This window comes from Astatotilapia calliptera, chromosome 12 (genome assembly GCF_964374335.1).
Source record: "Astatotilapia calliptera chromosome 12, fAstCal68.1, whole genome shotgun sequence".
Taxonomy (NCBI): Eukaryota; Metazoa; Chordata; class Actinopteri; order Cichliformes; family Cichlidae; genus Astatotilapia; species Astatotilapia calliptera.
Window position 1 is genome coordinate 19,794,914 of NC_137433.1, and position 19,432 is coordinate 19,814,345.

A 19,432-nucleotide genomic window follows, 5' to 3' on the forward strand; every position below is an offset into this window, starting at 1 on the left:
AGAAAATACTATTGTACAAAAAGTCTTTATTCAGTGCTTTAATGTAATGTTATAACTACTAAAGGTTTAATGCAATCAGGCATGCAGAGACATTTACTGGTGGGTGTGGGGATCCAAAGGCAGTCTGTCAGGAAGTATTTTTCTGTATCATCATTGGCTGTTTCTGTGTAATACTATGTGAGGCATAGAGGTGTGAAAGTTCCTTATCTATAGTTGAGCTTCAACTTGAGGAGGAGGAACTGTTCAACTGAAAACTTACCAACCTCCACTGGTGCATTAGTTGTATTTGTTGGAAGGAGTAGGTGAAGAAGGTAAGATTTTTCTAACTGGAGATATATATATATATTTGAATAAATCATTGTTCATTTTAATGTAAAAAGAAATTTTAAAAAAAGCTAAATAACCAAGCTCTTTGTCATTGTTGACAAAAAACAGCCAACAGTGATTATTATACTTTTATTGTGTTGCACACTGACCACTTAGAAAAATTTTAGTGATTTACTGATTATCAACATTTAGTTAATCGTACTCTTACTCTCATGTACCTAAAGAAAAAAAAAGACTAAGAGGTTTTTATTTGCTTTCCACAATGGTTCGATTTATGCATTCCTGATGAATATTTGTGTTCATGTTTGCATATCTAACTTTTTAGGTGTGAATTGTGTTACCCACCAGTCAGAATGAAGAAGCCTGTTCTCCTCTCTGCAGCCCTGCTGCTGCTGGTTTGTGTTTGGCAGTCAGCTCGAAGTAAGCTTCAGTGTAGCTAAATTAAAAAAAGAAAAATAAATTTGAAAATGTCCTTAAATAGTCACGTAGGCCTGACCAGTCGCCTTTATTGTTTTTCATCTTTGCATACAGGTAACGATAACACTTACTTCAAAGTGGTGGTTAATACGCCACCCTTTAGCATTAAGAACTACAACACTTTTACTGCTCCTAATGGAAGCCTCTTCGGTGGACTGATAAGACTGAAAATGTCAGACCAAGGCTTTGAGTAAGACCATCTAATCAGCTATTTCTTTTCTAGAGGAAGCTATACAGTCTCTCTTGTTCTCTCAATGTGTAATTCTAATTGAGACCCTGTGTTTCTGGGTGTGGATTTTTGATTGTCAGATGACCAATTGTTTTCTGCCATTTGTTGACATTTAGTCAAGATGAAACAGCTTTGCTGACCTTTACAAACAATTCTTCACACTTTCATCTGATCATCGTAAACTACAGAAACCTGCATGTATTTAGAGGACAGTCAAAAACCACATCACATCTTTAGCTTCAACAAAATGCCTTCCTTTCATTGATGTTTCATAAGTCTTTATGAGTTCTCAAGAGTGTCGGTGCTCTTGTACTTTTGCAATTACAATAACCTTCTTTTGAGCTTCACAGTTATTTCAAAAACTGTGCATAATTTTGTCCATGAAAAGTCATACCCTGTGTTTACAGCTTTGAATACAAAGTAAATGATGACTATGGACCATTCCTCATCAGTGTGAATGGCTTGACAGGAAATTCATCACACTACTGGCAACTGCTGAGTGGTATAACCTCACTTGATGTTGGTGAGTGAACCATTCTTTCAATGTGTTAGATAAGCTGAGGTCAGACATTTGATGCACGCAGTCCGGCTTGTCCCATTATAATATAAATTTCTTTTTAACAGGTATAGGATGTTACCTTCCAAAGGCAAATGAAGTCATCACCCTTAAATACACCTCAACACAACAGGATCATCTGAAATCTCATTCTGACTTATAGTCAACCAACATGCTTTGGTTTTTGACAGGTTTAAGTTAATACTTAGTTTTTGGGTAATTTTTCTGTTTGGAAGCTTTTCATGACAAAATGTGTCTAATCATAAGTTGGTAGCCTATCACTGTCTTAGTTTCTTTGACTGGGTTTGTGTTAGACTTTATCAATTAAGATTACAGCTTTTATCTACACGTCTGCCACAGTGTAGCAACCTGAAGTAACAGAAAACTCCATTGGTTACAAGAGTAATCAGTAAAACATTTTAAAGTTTAAAGACATGCAAGATTTGCATATTAGTCAACTGAAGTTCTTGAACTGTTTTTTAATTTACTGCGCTTATGGCAACTTTTATTGTGTTTGAGAGTAATTAGTAGTTTCTCGACTTGCCCCTGTGTGCTATAATTTTACATTCAAATTCCATTGTTTGAGAGGTACTTATATACTGACAAGGGATATCAGTTTCAGTGTAAAAAGATTGTTTGGTTATACAGTAGACTCTCCAAAGGCTGCTGGCCAGGAAAAACAGCCAATAAGGGCAGCTTAGCTTTAAAATGGCTTCTGCATTCTGTGAATCCAGTTATCAACAGCTTGGGAGCCAGGAGGTTTCTGAGATTGACTGGGAAGCTGACCTCCTCTTGGACACCAGCAAGTCTCTAAGATCAGCTGTGAAATTACAACTATTTTTGAGCTTTTGGGGGCTCCTATGGGGTTTTGAGCAGAATAAGAACAAATAAATTGCTTAATAATTTTTGTATTAGTGCATTACTGTTGAATAACTGTTTAATAAAAGCCTCCACTAACCACTCTGGTTTGGTGAGGAAAGGAAAAAGAAAACAGTAAAATATGGTGCTATTTCTCGCATTATGTCACAACAAAGTAAAAAAACAACAACTGGAGAATGGGATGTATGGTGAGCAAATCCCCATAAGTCTTTATCTGTCAAAACCTTAACACTTATTTTTTTAAAGTTCCTATTTACTCCGGTGAATACTTTATGCTCTGTTTTTTTTCCTGGCTTGCTCTCTATCTGCTTGCACTGCAATTATTCTTATTACCTCATAATGCTTTGCAAGACAACTATAGTGCCATCACTCCCCTCTGCTGGATAAAATTGGTACTGCATATATTAAACATTAAAACTGGCTTGAATAGCAGTGGATAACTTTGAGAGGGTTACATTCTCTTCCTCTTACAGTTTTTACCGAATGCCTAAACACTAACTGTGATTCCTGTAGCACAATTTCTAAAACTAGTCAGACGTATAGCAAAACCACTCACTGAGTGTGCAAAACTAAAAGCACAAAAACTGCTTTGCACTCAGTTTGCAATTTTGTAACACACACTTTGCAAGACTGTAGGCACAATTCACTGCACAACACTCAATTTCCAAATTTCCAACACACTCCTAGCAAAAGTATACACATGTATGGCTATCATTAACACTAATTTGCCAACTGTCTGGCACACTTTCACATGTGAAAACTTTCTTAGATAATTCGTTCACTTTGCAATCAGCCTAAGCACTATAATACAGGTAAGCTGTGTGTGCGGAGTACAATGGAGGGAGCAGAAAGAGTGAGAAGTAGAGGAGGCCGAGGAAGAGGACGTGGAGGTGAAGAAGTAGGATGAAGAGGACGACAAGGACAAGGAGGAGCAAGAGGAAGATGAGGAGGGGGGAGAGGAAAATGAGGAGGGGGGAGAGGAAAATGAGGAGGGGGGAGAGGAAGGGTAGGAAGAGTAAGAAATAGAATTACTGATGACATCAGAGCTACAATAGTGGACCATGTAATCATATGCCAATGAGAAACACACCAATACCATTGATGTAAAAATACTGAAATTGTTACTTTACAGAATTGCTAGATGACCAGATGCTGGGGGCAGAGGAAGCATGTTCACTGCAGTCCAAGTAACCCATATAGTCATTATGGCGATTGCAAATAATCCTATACTTGGAAATAAACACTTGTGTTTGTTTTGATGTGTTTGAATAAACACCAGTACTTGAAGTTTGGATCCCTCTATGCTTATGGATCTATGACAGAAGTATGAGCTCAAACTGACATAGCCTACCTTGTGCACAGAGAAAGCAAAAGCCAGATGTGTTTTGTATTCATACCATCAGTGTGCAGTTGGCGCATTGTGTGCTTAGTAGATGATGGCTTGTGTGTACTGTTTGATACGGAAACACCATTTTTACAAAGGTGTGAAGAGTTAATCTAGCTGTGTTTGCTTTTGCAAGAGAACTACAATGTTTTGATGATTGGGTGACAGGTTTTCTTATTTGTGTGAAGAGTTTTGCAAAATTAGCCAATAGTTACAAAAAATGTGCTTAAGCAATCAGAAAAAACTGTAATAGGGGGGAGGTTAAACTGTTAAACTTGGTGTTATTGCTCTCACACTCTCATGCTGGTCACTAGAAGTTTAACATGGCACCTCATGGCAAATAATTCTGTGAGGATCTGAAAAAAATAATTATTGTTCTACATAAAGATGGCCTAGACTATGTGGCTAAGACCACTGAAAACTACTACTGCAACTGAAAACAGATAAGTAACACCCTTTGACTCGCTATAACCTGGAGCTGTTCTGTGAACAAGAAATGCAGCTCAGCATAGGAATAGAAATCTTTAACAAGTAAAATAATAAAGCACATCAGCTCCTTTACTGGTAACTCGCGATACACAAGCAGAGTAGTGACTCAGAAAGCTAAAATTAGCTAATAGTAGGCTACCTGAGCTAATGTTTTTGATGCTATTTAGAGAACAAATTTCTAAATTTGTAAGTCAAAAACATCAACCCTGCATTATCAGAACATTTTGAACTTTTGCTATATTTCAGTTAAAGTGTGCATTAAATCTGCATCACTGATTTGTGCCATGTCAGTAAGAATAAAGCAGGCCGGGCGCAGTACAGGAGCAGGAAATGATACTGTACTGTAGAGAGAGCCAATTTCAAGTTAAAGTCAAAAAGGAAGGAAAAATACACTAAAAATTCTTCTAAGACATTTCGGTACCAAACTAGAAATAAGGTTAAACCAACACAATGTCCTTTCTGTCAGCAGCACACCTTACCTTTGTGAAGCATGAATGCTATGAATGGTAACAACAACGTGGTATTCATTTTCGAAATGATACAGCTCCACATCATAGTATTACCATTTCTCAACATAGCTTACATATTGCATTTGAGACTGTTTGATTTTTTCATTACAGTGATTTAACTACCAAGCAATAAAAGTGCTCAGTTATGTAAAGAAGAAGGCTGAAGTCTGACAAATCACTTAGGTGTCAAATTCGCGGGTCGAATTCAAACCTGCAATTAAACGATTAAATGCAGAAAAAATGCCAAATGTAGCAAATGTTATTCAAATTAAAAGTCCTCCTATGCAATTTAATATACATGGTCACCTTTTGTCATTCGAAAACATCCATGGTTAGTCAACACAGATATAAGCTTCTCTTTTTTTTGATTGCACAAGTAAAGGGCTTGGTTATTTTTGTGTATCATCATTGGTTGTTTCTGTATAATGCTATGTGTGGCGCAGAGGTATAAAAGTTCCTAATCTGTAGTTCAGCTTCAACTTGAGGAGGAGGAACTGTTCAACTGAAAAGTTACAACCTCCACGGCTGCATTCTTACACATTTATTGAAAACAGAACTTGAAAAAGGTAAGAATATCTTTAAATATCATTGATAATAAATAAAAGCAGTTTACCTTTGATCTACTAACATACTAAAGCGAAAGTAAATATTAGACCATGTAATTTTTAAATCTGTGTTTTTCTCAACACATGACAAAATAGTGAACTTAGAAAATATACACAAATTGTGAAATTGCACCTCTTTAAAATGCAGCTCAATTAAACCTAGCTCCAAGAATAATTTTCACCGACAGTTCTGAGATAAGCTGCATGTTATTCTTGGATGCGGTTGTAGGACCGGCTTTAAAATCGCATGACAAAAATATCATACATAAATAAATGATATTTTAAAAAAAAATATCATTTAAAAAAAAAACTGCATCACCAACGTAGCCTGGAAAACATTTGCTAGTTAGATGAAGTCAGCTATCTCATCGTAGCATATTTATATGCATATTTATAATTATACGGTTCTTGGAGTGAGTGCATACACTCATGAAGTTTAGTAACTTCAGGTCACTGCAACAAGCCCAGGTACAGTTTACCGACGGATGGGTACAGGACCTTGAAATGCACCGTGTAGAACGAAAGACCATCGTAGGTATCATAAGTTTACCAGTCTCACAAATCGTCATCATAAATACACATTCGTTAACCGTTTATTAATAGGACCTTTGAGCTCAATGGTAATTAATTAGCAGTGGAAATAATTTCTGGTAGCGTCACAGAAATGTAGCAGTGACAATAATACTGTATGCTGTAATCGTACTGGGCAATTAGTGATACAAAAAAACTGTTTTATCCTGTGAATAAAAGTATATGTTTTTGTCAATGTACCATAATAACAGAAGCGAAACGCAATATTGTGTCAGGACAATTCACTATTTATGCACAATAAATAAAGGAGCATAGCGCGACAATTTCTGTTCAGCGCCAGACTTGCTTGTAACCTATATCACCAATTATGTTATGAAAATGACGCATTAACTACAACAGCAGACTGACCTTTGTGTAAATGCTTGGAGCAGACTAACCTGTGAGCTGGAGTGTTCTGGGACGTTATATTTGATCTTTGAATGGCTGCAATCCAGGCCATCCGTCGCGTCTTTGTTACTTCGGAAACATGGCTCGAACAATTTCTCCTCAATGACGTAATCCGATAACAACCGATCTCTTTACCCGTCGGCTTCCCGTGGCTGTCATGCGACCGGCTATTGCAGTTAATAATACAACAGCTTCTTGACATTTTTGTGTTTCTTTTTATCGCTGTGTGACTGATTTTAATTGAAAGCCTGCGTGCGCTAGTACCGCTTGCCACGAGTTCCCAGAATCCTTTGCGGTTCTACCGTGAATGACGTCACATTTTCAATCTCTATATAATATGCATGTTAAATTTTATATTTGGGGTAAAATATCAAGTCTTTTCAAGTAAACCGGTTCAAGTCCAATTCAAGTCCCAAGTCATTGGTGTAAAAGTCCAAGTCAAGTCACAAGTCTTAGAACATTTTTTCAAGTCAAGTCTAAAGTCATAAAATTAATGACTCGAGTCTGACTCGAGTCCAAGTCATGTGACTCGAGTCCACACCTCTGGTATCCAGTCTAAGGTTTCAGATTTCTAACATGCAGTCTTTATATTATAAATAAAAGGCAGCACCAAAAGCGGTCAAAATTAAAATAGTTTACTTGAATTAAAATGTTTATTTTACTGCTCTGTGCGGTTCTGTTACATTTTTCATGTTTTTTACAGATTTTTGTCACCATTTTATCATCTGCTAACGTCTCTGATTAGAGTAGGCTACACTCACAGGGATAACATGACACATGAAATCCTGGGCATTCAGAGTCTGAAGCAGAAAGCCTGACTTAACAGGGAAAGTTGATGACCACTAATGAGATACTCTTTATCTCCAACTTAGACTTTAGGGTTTATCAAGCAAGAAAAGCTTAACTTTGTTGAACTTCCTTAATATTGCACACCTCACTTTTAGATGACTTGATAAACTCACGTACCAAATAAAAATAATAATAAAACATGAAGAGGTTTTGTTCCATTATAAATGCTGTATTTTGGGATGGTGATACTCAGTCTTCAGGAACTGCTTTCCACAACGTATGTTTGTGTTCATGTTTGCATATCAAAATTTTATGTTTGCCCTGCAGTTGAAATGAAGAAGCCTGCTCTCCTCTCTGCAGCCCTGCTGCTGCTGTTTTTTAGTGGGACATCAGCTCAGGGTAAGCTATAAAGCAAAAAGATCACCTTTATTGTTTTTCTGCTCATCTTCGGTAAACTAACTTCACCCTCCTTTGTTATTTAAGGTAACACTAACTTCAGAGTGCAGGTGAATGTGCCACCCACTAACATTAAGACCTACAACACTTCTACTGCTTATAGAGGCAGCCTCTTCGGTGGACTGACGAGACTGAAATACTCAAACCAAGGCTTCAAGTAAGACCATGATATCAACTGTTTCCTTACTAGAAGAAGCCATACCTTTTGTTTTGTTCTCTTAACTTTTAATTAAAATTGAGACCCCGTATATCTGGGTGTGAATTTTTAATTCCAGATGACTAATTGTGCCCTGTAATGTTTGTTGACATCTTAAAATAAAACAAATCTTCATACTTTTTTTCTTACAGTAGACCACAGAAACCTGTATATGTACAGTACAGTCAAAAACCACATAACATCTTTAGCTTTAAGAAATGCCTTCCTTTCATTAATGTTTCATAAATCCTCATGAGTTTTTGAAAGTGTCTGTGCTCTTTTGTGCAGTTACAATAGAGGACCTTCTATAACTCTTCTTTTCAGTTGAATTTTATTTATATAGCACCAAATCACCACAACATTTGCTCAAGGTACTTTATTTTGTAAGATAAAGACCCTGCAATAACATACAGAAAGTCCCAACAATCACATGGCCTCACACAGGAGGGAGACAGGACAAAAGACGCAAAACAGCCAGAGATTAATAATAACTAATAACTGAATGCAGAGTTCTGTGTAAAAACATAGAGAGTGAAACTATTTGCATTGTTAAGAAGGATTTCATAGTTATATTAAAAACTGTCCACTTCACTCTTTAAAAAGTCATTCCCTATGTTTCCAGCTTTCAGTACATACCACATGATGACTATGGACCATTCCTTCAGAGTGTAAATGGTTTGGCAGGAAATTCATCACACTACTGGCAACTGCTGAGTGGTACAACCCCACTCAATGTTGGTGAGTGAACCAATCTCACAATGTGTAAGATAAGCTGAGGTCAGACATTTGATGCACACAATCTAACTTGTCGTATTATATAATATTCTCTGAACTTTTACATTTTTTTACAGGTATGGGATGCTACCTTCCAACTGCAAATGAAGTCGTCACCCTGAAATACACGAAAATTTAAGACCATCTAAAGTCTTATTATGACTCATGGTCAACCAATACACTTTGATCTTTGGCAAGTTGAGGTGAATAATTGACTTGTGTCATTTTTTTGCTTGGGAGTCTTCTAATCATAAATCAGTAGCCTATCACTGGCTTAGATTCTTTTACTGGGTTTCTGTCAGACTTTATGAATTAAGATTACAGCGTTAATCTACAATTCTGCCACAGTGTAGTAATCTGGAGTAATAGAAAACTCCATTAGTCACAAGAGCAGTCAGTAAAACATATACAACAACTTGAACTGTTTTTTAATTTACTGCCTTTATGGCAACTTTTATTGTGTTTGAGAGCAATTAGTAGTTTCTCAACTTGCCCCCATGTATCATAATTTTACATTCAAATTCCATATTTGATGCTTACAAGTGGTCTCAGTTTTACTGTAAAAGGATGGTGTGGTTATACAGTAGACTGCCCAGAGACTGCTGGCCAGCAAAAACAGCAGGGGGGGTCAGCTGCTGACTCCATGTCAAAATAGCTTCTTTATCCTGCAAATCAAGTTATCAACAGCTTGCGAGTCAAAAGGCTTCTGAGATTGACTGGGCTGCTGACCTCCCCTATTTTTGAGCTTTTGGGGGTTTATTAGAGTGGCAAAATAAGATCAAATTCATTGCTGAATAATTTTTGTATGAGTGCATTTTTATTGTTGAATAAAATGTTACTGATTATTAGTGTTATCTTCCTCAGGCATTAAATAAAGCATGTAACTTGTAGTCCAAGTAAAATGTTTCTAGCCTTGGTTTGTTTTATTTTTAGACAGGCTTATTTAAAGTGTTGTTAGCATGTCCATCATTATGTATCCTAAAACAATGACAGCTCTAGACCAGGGGTGTCAAAAATCAGGCCAGAGGCCAGAAACGGCTGTGAGATTATCATACTATCTTATGCCACCTTATCCTTCTAATCAAATAATTGTTGAATCATTATACGGCTATAGGCCACATTATGCCTTGGATTAAAAATTATGAAATCATTACACTGTTTTATGATGCATTATACTGCTGAGTTATAAGAAATGCTGCTTGTGTAGAATCATGGCCTTCCTTTTCTGATTACAAAGAGAACAGAACATACTGTAGAGGTTTTCTGCCCCATCTCATCAGGCAGAGATAAAACAGGAAGCCAAAGCCGTCACTTAGGCGCCGTAAGAGAGAAAGAATGTGGATGTTTATGTTTTATGACTTTGGAGGGGGGCTGAAGCTATAAGAATGTGAGAAACAGTCATACACTTCCAGATCTGGCGGACACCCTCCTGTCCACATCTCCCATCCGGATGTTTATGCTCAAAGTGTTGTATGGAATAATGAGAATCGTATGGAATGAAGAGATTGTTGATTGAGCATTTATACACCGAGTGCTGTTCTTCCTTCAGCCCAAAGATAAAAGAATTGGGAGATTTAACACGGCCCGTCAAAGACTCCATTCCGACCCTCTGGATGGCTCAGGAAAATGTGAAGGAGTGCATAGATTTTGAACTTCTAACTGTATTTTCATAAGTTTAAAGCTTTTCCTATTAATAAAGAGCCCGCCTCATTTATACTACAGCAAAGTAATTAATAGATAAACAATTAAATGACAGAAATTTCTCTACTATATAAATTCACAGGAGAAAGTATCTTTTAGATCTTTAGAAATATGGGATAGTCTGGATAATGAATTACTTTTTGTGTAATTTTACACATTTATCATGTAAATTCACTGGCTGGCCCACTTAGGATCAAAGTAGCTTGTAAGTGGCTCATGATGTAAATTGAGTTTTACATCCCTGGGTCAAACTGCAAAACTAACATTTAGTTTACAGTAAAAGTATTCTGACAACTAACAACAAAGCTAAGAAGCTACTAAGAACTGTTACATTTAGGAGAGAACTGTTATTAGCCAAAGTGTTTTATCTATATTCTTGAGGCAGGTTAACAGTGTCCCTATAAAAAGGTAGCAGTGGCGTCTTTGGAAAGATCATCAGCAGCTGCACAAATGTCTTTGACCTCAGGTTAATTCATGGACTGCTCAGCATCTGAGAAATCACCCCCACAATCAAACAGCCCCATATGAACAAACACTTTTCTACAATGGGATGGAAAAAACAGAACCGTGTTAAGGATGGGCCAGCCAACTCCCCTAACCACGAAGATCTTCTAGATGAGCGCAAACCCATTTCCTCTTCAGCTTACTCATTATTAGACCAAGTCCTTTTCCACTGCTTCCAAGCACTTTGCTCTCCATTGTGTGCCTTTCTCTTCTTTTGTATATATTCCTCTAGTTTGTATCTCTTCTGTTTGATATTTGTTTCTGATGTGTTTACTATTAACAAGACAATTGAAAAGTGAATAAGAATAGCATTTTTATTTTATGACAAAAAATTTAATGTATTCTACATGCTTTTGCATTATTGTGAAATATATTTAGATACCATTCAGAAACTGTCACTAGTTGTTTTTTTACAATGTGAATTTTTGTATTAGTGTTCTCAAATATTGAACTTCTTTGGGTGGTGTGACGTTGGTGGGTGTTTTTTGTTTTGTTTTGTTACATTCTAGTCAATACTCAGACATTTATATGTTTACATATCAGATTACAGATCCTGATTTATTTCGATGGTCAGGAAAAAATTGTGAGAACTTCAGGCTTTCATCTTCAAGAGGTTGAGCTGAAGGTGGTGAGAAACATTTTGTTCTTTGTTATTTTAAATTAGTCTAGCTGGGGCTTGTCTTTTATGGAAGGCCATGAGGGACAAAATTAATTAATTATATATGTTATTAAATAATTTAAATGTTTCACTGCTTAATTAAAATTGTAATTAATTAATTAAATAAATAGTTCAATAATTAATTAGATGCATATTTGTTTTATTTAAATCATTTAATAATGTGTTTATTTTAAATTTTGTTTAATTAATAACACTTTTCATTAATTAATTAGTAGGGGTGGGACTCAATTTAAAAAAATAAAATGCTAATTTAAGTACATTTTAAAAATGGTAGTGTCTCTTATAATAATAATAACATTTTCAACATAAATTGCAGTTTTTCTTCTTAAAAAACTAAGGCAGAAACATGAAAGGTTATTTGACCAGCTTCACATTTAAACTCTGTTATGACCTGTAACAGATGTTTTGTCTTGTAAATAAAGTGTTTATACCTGATTACACACTACAGTTGCCATTAGGATTCAACAAACAACAATGATAATTGTGTTAGACTGTATTAGATAATTGTATTAGACTGCAGTGGGCAGTCTTTATCGCTGATGGTGGATTCTGCTCAGGGCCCTGTTACACAGGGCTTCCTCATCTGAATCATCTGAATCAGAGTCTGGAGACAATGAAGAGAGGAGGAGGCTCTTTGTCTTTGCTGGCTCCTTTGTGGTGGCATCTTTACACTGTTCCTGCAGTAACGTCAAGGCTGGTCCAAACCTCTTCTCCCTCTCCCCCTTGAGCCACTGATGGCTGAGTGTAGCTACATGTTGGAATAGGTTCTTTGTAAAGGCAGTCTTAAATTTCACCATGTAGTCTGGGTCATCATTGGAGACCTCCATGGTGTGATGCAGGTGGCAGTAAGCAGGTAAAACCACTGAACATGAGACATATGTCTCACCTCCAAGAAGCTCAGTCACAAACCTGTAATAGACAGTTAAAGAAAAGAATTATTAATCTACACAATAACTGTCAACTATAGAGCTTTTAGAAGAAACAGTAACAATAAGTTAAAAATTGTTTTATTTACCTGAATGGCCTAAGGACAGTCGTCAGCTTTTGCCGGCTCTGATGGAGTAGAAACCAACAAAAAGTGGATAAATTACATTAAGGATTTGCTAATTTCACTAGACTTTGAGCTGTATGAGAGCAAATGAATACAACTAGTTTCATGCAGTGTTGGGTAAGTTACTTTAAATTAGTAACTTAGTTACATTACTAGTTACTTCTATCAAAAGTAACTCAGTTACTTCAAGTTACTCGTTACTTTCAAAGTAACTAGTTACTAGGGAAAGTAACTTTGGTTTTTACTCAGAATTCTCCTGTTAATGTGTTGCTTCCGTAACTGGATACCCAGCAAGATTGCTAGTCTTCTAGCTTGTTTACTTGCCACAAGTGCACTGTGCCACCTACCAATAGAAAGGAAAAAATAATGTGCATATTTCCACGAGAGAAATCCCACGCCTGGACCGTCGTTGACCGCCGCCATGATTCTAGCCTACGTCACAGCGTCACGTGCGCTTTTTACATCCAACATGAAAACTGCAGCCGTGGTCCTTTGATTGTACTCAGAAATTCTGCCTTCTGAATAGGAAGATGTAGGCAACACCAGACTGCAGATGAGCTACATACAGGGCTGGACTGGGACAAAAAAATCGGCCCAGGCATTTTGACTAGAGCCTGGCCCACCATTATAGGAAAAATCATAAAGCCTTTGAATGAAAACAAACGCTGTTGTGACAGTGATGTACACTGTCTGATGGTATATATGCATCAATCTATCAATCGTTTGTTGAAAGATTCAGATAATTATTTTTTAAAAGCTAGACATTTTAAATGCAAATAAGAAAGGATTTCTTTGTGCCCCCCTCTCATTGTTAATGCCCTACCTGGCCCCCTGGCAAAACTTTGCTAGACCCGCCCCTGCAACGTTACCAGCTGTCAGCTACATAGAAAAGGATCCTGGTGTTATTTGTCTCTCAGAAACAGTTCATAACTTCCCTTCAACTCATTCATGTCACCTAAAGGTAAACCTGTTTCTCCATCACCTGTTCAGCTCTGATGATTCAGTAAGGACATCTCCTGGTTTCATCTTCTTGTTTCCCTCTCACCACGTATCCAAACCGACATCATGACCAGCAGCTTTACAGCTGTGGCTCCAGCAAACATCAGCTGATACTAGAAACTAATATTAAATAAATTCTAACAACAGCTGATCAAGCTTAAACGCGCTGCTGTTGTTTAACGCGACATCCGCTGGTTTCTACTTTCTGGCGCAAAGTGGGCGATAAACAAACAAGAGAGACAATCAGCTGATCATTGATCAGTTTCATGACTGAAGTAGAAACAGGAGAGGGAGGGGCCAAAAAGGGTGTAATTTGTGTGTGTGAGCACCTGTGTGTACACCTGTGAGCATGAGCGCGCTTGTATTTAAAAGGTTCCTTCATGTAATGATCTGCTAGAGGGTGTGGGGGGGCCACTGCCCCGTCCTCCAGGGCTTGAAGCAGGTATGGAGGAGATCAAAACTCCAGACATCCAGAGGCCCCTCAGAACACAAGAGACCAATGAAGCCCAACAGAGGGGCAGCCGCGCCACTATCCCAGAAAGAGCTGAGGAGAGTCCCAGATGAGGGCTCACTCAGCAGCTGCAGAGCAGAAGCCAGGGGAGCTTCCTGACATTCCTTTTCACCTTAATATGAAATGCGTAATATTTTCTCTAAATGCGGGACGATTCCGTTTTTTAGAGGACAGTTGGCAACTAACTAACTAACCTTATGAATAAAATAAAGTTCAGCATCAGTAACATCATAGCATCCACCCAGCTGTATAGAAACTCCGTCATGCTAGCTAGTACCCAGTATGAAAAAGCCAGCATAACGAAAATAAACTCCACCTAAACTTGGTTTATATCTGACCCAGATAGACTGCAGGTCATAACTTCCTAACCTGAAGTTCAGTTCACCTGACACTCGGAGCGGATGGGTCAGAGAAAAAGAAGTTAATTCGGCTTTGGTGTTGTGCGCATGCGCCGCGTGTGTGCAGAAACATTGGGTAGGATGTTTTTTGAGGTAGGATGGATTCCCAGAACACCCGGCCCCGCCTCGGGTCTCTCGTCTTGCCTCCCCTTTCTCTCATCCACCTGCTGGTCTCCACCACTTGCTAATGTTACTGAATCTGTGGAAGCTCCGCGATAGCCACCGCAAGAAGTAACAAATAATGACCCTATCTAAATCCCAGTAACGATTAATGCGTTCCTGATTTTGGCATAATAACTAGTTACCGTGCTCGTTACCACAATAATAATGTAGTTACTGTAACGCGTTACTTAATAACGCGTTAGTCCCTACACTGGTCTCATGACATAGCAAAACAGAATGGCTTTGGAGATGCTATTGACAAAAAGAGAGGGAGTGTATTCAATTTTTGAGGGAACTTGTTGCGCATTCATTCCAAATAACACTGCCCCTGTATGCCCCTTGTACAATCCCATGTCTGAGAACTTTCACAGGTACCGTATTTTCACGACCATAAGACGCACTGTGCTAAAAGGCGCAGTCTCAGTTATGTGTGCCATTACTGTATTTAACACACACATAAGGCGCACTGGATCATAGGGCGCATACAAGTACCGTATGCGTATTTAAAAATAAAGCGGGAGCAAACCTGAGTTCGGTACCTTACTCACATTTTTATTACCAGTAATCGTCATCATCAACAACACACAAGCATACAAGTGTGCGTATTTAAAAATAAAGCAGGAGCAAAACAAAGTTTGGTACTCACATTTTTATCATCAATCAAACCCATCGAAGTCCTCATCCTCTGGGTCTGAATTGAACAGCTGCGCTAAATCTCCATCAAACATGCCAAGTTCACTTTCTTCACTGTCAGAGTCACTTTCCGTGCCGTGCGGCTCCTCGGAAATGATGCCGGCTTTTGCGAAAGCTCGAACAACAGTGCCAGCAGACATGTTAGCCCAAGCATCTACAATCCATTGGCAAATTGTGGCGTAACTCGCCGGGCGCTGCCTTCCACTCTTGGTGAAACTGTGGTCTCCATCCGTCATCCATCGCTGGATGTGTTTGTCGCCGATGTGTTTGCTGCAGTAGGAGCGGAAGATGGCCAGCTTTTCCTTATAATCCGCTGGAAGTTGCTGCGCTACCGTAGTCCTGGTCCGGATGGAAAAATGGCACCGTTTCATAAAAAGTGAAAGTGAAACTGCTTTTAGCCGAATGGTGACCGTCGAAACGCTTCTCCCGCTCGTTCTTTGCTCGATGATCCACCGCTCGAGTCTTTCCTCCAACTCGGGCCACCTCGCCTTATGTCCGCGGAAACTCAACTGCGTTTTCTTGACCTGCCGGAGCTTGTTTTCTAGCTTCCTCCATTTGCGAACCATCGATTCGTTAATCTTAAATTCTCTCGCCGCTGCTCGATTTCCATGTTCCTCCGCGTAGCTGATGGCCTTCAGTTTAAACTGTGCTTCGTAAGCGTGTCTCTTTGCCACTTTCAGGGTTGTTAAAACAACGATGTCCTGCATAACGCACATACCTGTTCTTTTATACAGGTATGTGCGATAAAGTCAACGCACACACTTCACCCTTTAGCGTTCTCATGGTGTTCTCTACTACGTCCTCCTTACAACACACAGGGCGCACTGCGCTATAGGGCGCGCCGTACTTTTTGAAGAAAATCTAAGACTTTTAAGTGCGCCTTATGGTTGTGAAAATACGGTAATAGCTCCCCAAAAATTAAGCCAAAATTTCTCTACCGCCCCCTGGTGTCTGGCTGCAGTACAGGTCACAAACCCCACCTCCTCCATTGTTAGTCGATGGGTCTGGGGTCACACTAAAATAACCAAACCTGAAAAACAACTGAACCCACACAATGTAGGTCAGGAGGAAATAATGAGGCCATTTCTCAAAGTTTAAAATTTTACTGTTTCTGTGACACAAAATAAACTTTTACAATATTTTCAGGCAAGAATGTAGATTTGTAAACTTCAAACATCTGCTCAAGTTATCAATATATTACTATTCGCTAAGATAATCTGATATTTTCGGAGATGTCTGTTACCCCACAAGCTTGATAGTTCAAGGCTCACTATAGCTGGTGAGAACGCCTGACTCCCTGCACACTGTTTTCCAACCCGCCGCGGGCGCGTCCTTATTGTCTGATGTAAAAATGTGTTGTTCTCATTTTAACAGCTTACTCTGAATTAAATCCAACATTAAAAACATTTTAATCCAGGAGGAAGTTTTTCACTGGGAGCAGAAACAGCATGTTGGTACATGGAGATACTGAAATGATCAAATTATGTTTTGAATATTTGTTCTCTTCCAAACACCAGCTGTCTTTTGTAACTTTTGAGTGTCTGCTACTTTTTGACCAATCATGTTAGCATTCTGTTTAACCACACGCGATAAAAGTGTTTACTGCTTGGGTGCGGCAGCCTTTATCTCTCGGAGCCATGTGGAGAGGCCGAGGTCCGTGGTGCAACGTAAAACTAATTTGAAATTCTGTTTGATAATAAATTTTGAAAACGTATAACTTGAACATATTAATCTTCACTCTCAAAAACAGAACACAACAGCATCCATAGTCTTTTAGGAGATAAAGTTTGTGTTTCAGTCATGTAGTGACTGCAGTTAACTGTGTGAAGCTTATTAGACACAATGAAACAGAACGTATGTAAAAGTAAATTTTGTCAAAGTGCTTAAAATACTTGTTTAAAAATTATCCTTTATCTTTAAAAAAAAATCAGCTTATTACATAACGTGTAATTTTAGATCATGTGTAATTTCCATTGCAAATATTAATCACAGTCAAATTAAAGAGGGGGTGGTAGTAAAAACTCTGGGGCTGACGTCGTCAAGTGCCATTTCAATTGTAAAATGATGGTGCTGTGATCTCCAGAAGTCCAGACTCCTGTGTGAACTTGCAAAAGCAAGGATCACCAAGAATGCGTACTTGAGTACTGAGAATGAAAAAACAGAATAATTTATCTGCCACAACTGTTTGGGGAAGAAACCGAAAAAGGAGTTAAACCCACACAATGTAGGTAATGGGGAAAATATGTTATGCAATGTTCCAACTAGTGTGATCTGTATGAGTCAAGTATACACTTTAGGGCTGCCACGAACAATTATTTTGATAGTTGACTAGTCACCAATTATTTTTGCGATTAGTTGACTAATCAGATCATCATCCATTGGACGTAAAACTACAGCTTATTGCGCCAGCATGCATCTGCTCTTATATAACTATCATTAGCTTACAGCTTGAAGTGTTTAAGGTAGGTGCTAACTGAAAATAAAGACAAGATGATAGTTTATTAAACTTTTAATTACATTTGCAGATTGTCTCGGTGGAGTTAAACTCAGCCGTCTGCTCCTTGCTATCTAAAATATAACAGGAGTAAATTCTCGAGCATCTCACACTTCTGTTTAATCAGTTCTGTTTGACATTTATTCAGCTGTGTAAAAACTATAACTTTAATCTCAGCCAAACTGATTTACTCAGGAACAAATAAAACAATGAAAAAAGACAAACAACATTTTTAAGTTATCTAAGTGACTTATATATCATGTTTAACCTGAGTAGCGAAAGACGGATTTGCCGGCAGTCCGGTGTTCTCACGGGTTCTAGTGAGCCTTGCCCCCGATTAGCTATCGAGCTGCTGGGTAACAGACGTCTCCGAAAACGTCGGGCACTTTTGCAAATATGTGATGTCTTGATAAACTGAGCAGATATTTGAGGTTTACACAGCTACATTCACCTGAAAATATGTTAAGTTCATTTTGTGACCCAGAAATAGTAATAAGAGCAAACTAAGTATTACAGTTTTTTCTGAATGCTTAAACCCTAACTGTGATTCCTGTAGCACAATCTCTAAAACTATTCAGACTTATAGCAAAACCACTCACTGAGTTTGCAAAACTAAAAGCACAAAAACTGCTTTGCACTCAGTTTGCAATTTTGTAACACACACTTTGCAAAACTGTAGGCACAATTCACTGCACAACACTCAATTACCAAATTTCCAACACACTCCTAGCAAAAGTATACACATGTATGGCTATCATTAACACTAACTTGCCAACTGTCTGGCACACTTTCACATGTGAAAACTTTTTTAGATAATTCGTTCACTTTGCAATCAGCCTAAGCACTATAATACAGGTAAGCTGTGTGTGCGGAGTACAATGGAGGGAGCAGAAAGAGTGAGAAGTAGAGGAGGCCGAGGAAGAGGACGTGGAGGTGAAGAAGTAGGATGAAGAGGACGACAAGGACAAGGAGGAGCAAGAGGAAGACGAGGAGGGGGGAGAGGAAGATGAGGAGGGGGGAGAGGAAGGGTAGGAAGAGTAAGAAATAGAATTGCTGATGACATCAGAGCTACAATAGTGGACCATGTAATCAACCGTGGAATGACCCTGAGGGTAGCTGGCCAACGGGTCCAGCCTAACTCGAGCCGCTACACTGTAGCAAGTACCATAAGGACATCTTGAAATGAGAATCGGTTAGCACAGTCACTTCGCACAAAGATTTGTAGCACTGCCATATGCCAATGAGAAACACACCAATACCATTGATGTAAAAATACTGAAATTGTTACTTTACAGAATTGCTAGATGACCAGATGCTGGGGGCAGAGGAAGCATGTTCACTGCAGTCCAAGTAACCCATATAGTCATTATGGCGATTGCAAATAATCCTATACTTGGAAATAAACACTTGTGTTTGTTTTGATGTGTTTCAAGTACACCAGTACTTGAAGTTTGGATCCCTCTATGCTTATGGATCTATGACAGAAGTATGAGCTCAAACTGACATAGCCTACCTTGTGCACAGAGAAAGCAAAAGCCAGATGTGTTTTGTATTCATACCATCAGTGTGCAGTTGGCGCATTGTGTGCTTAG

General features: G+C 38.5%; 3 protein-coding genes across 5 annotated transcripts; 2 read left to right on the plus strand and 1 right to left on the minus strand.

Annotated features, from left to right (window-relative positions):
- Window positions 1–167: 167 nt before the first annotated feature.
- On the plus strand, window positions 168–2,905 carry LOC145432367 (transcobalamin-1-like). The gene is made up of 5 exons (XM_080309157.1): window positions 168–311; window positions 653–747; window positions 859–994; window positions 1,441–1,556; window positions 1,658–2,905. The coding sequence occupies exons 2-5, from the start codon at window positions 681–683 to the stop codon at window positions 1,750–1,752; spliced, it is 414 nt and encodes a 137-aa protein (XP_080165283.1). The 5' UTR covers window positions 168–311; window positions 653–680; the 3' UTR covers window positions 1,753–2,905.
- A 1,234-nt stretch (window positions 2,906–4,139) lies between these two features.
- LOC145432368 (cobalamin binding intrinsic factor-like) lies at window positions 4,140–9,561 on the plus strand. Of its 3 annotated transcripts, none has more exons than XR_013912648.1 (5): window positions 4,140–5,416; window positions 7,550–7,621; window positions 7,782–7,835; window positions 8,497–8,612; window positions 8,726–9,561. XR_013912648.1 is itself a non-coding variant. In XM_080309160.1 (5 exons), exons 2-5 carry the CDS (start codon window positions 7,555–7,557, stop codon window positions 8,785–8,787), a joined length of 375 nt encoding a protein of 124 aa, XP_080165286.1. In that variant the 5' UTR covers window positions 4,140–5,416; window positions 7,550–7,554; the 3' UTR covers window positions 8,788–9,561. The 3 variants fall into 3 exon arrangements, 2 of the variants coding, with proteins under 2 accessions (XP_080165286.1, XP_080165285.1); XM_080309160.1 differs by having other exon boundaries at window positions 7,706–7,835; XM_080309159.1 differs by lacking the exon at window positions 4,140–5,416 and having other exon boundaries at window positions 7,054–7,621; window positions 7,706–7,835.
- Window positions 9,562–11,654: 2,093 nt separating this feature from the next.
- Window positions 11,655–17,094, minus strand: LOC145432369 (uncharacterized). The gene is made up of 3 exons (XM_080309161.1): window positions 15,300–17,094; window positions 12,548–12,585; window positions 11,655–12,441 (listed from the first exon to the last, which is right to left on the minus strand). Exons 1-3 carry the CDS (start codon window positions 15,333–15,335, stop codon window positions 12,063–12,065), a joined length of 453 nt encoding a protein of 150 aa, XP_080165287.1. The 5' UTR covers window positions 15,336–17,094; the 3' UTR covers window positions 11,655–12,062.
- Between the last annotated feature and the right edge of the window lie 2,338 nt (window positions 17,095–19,432).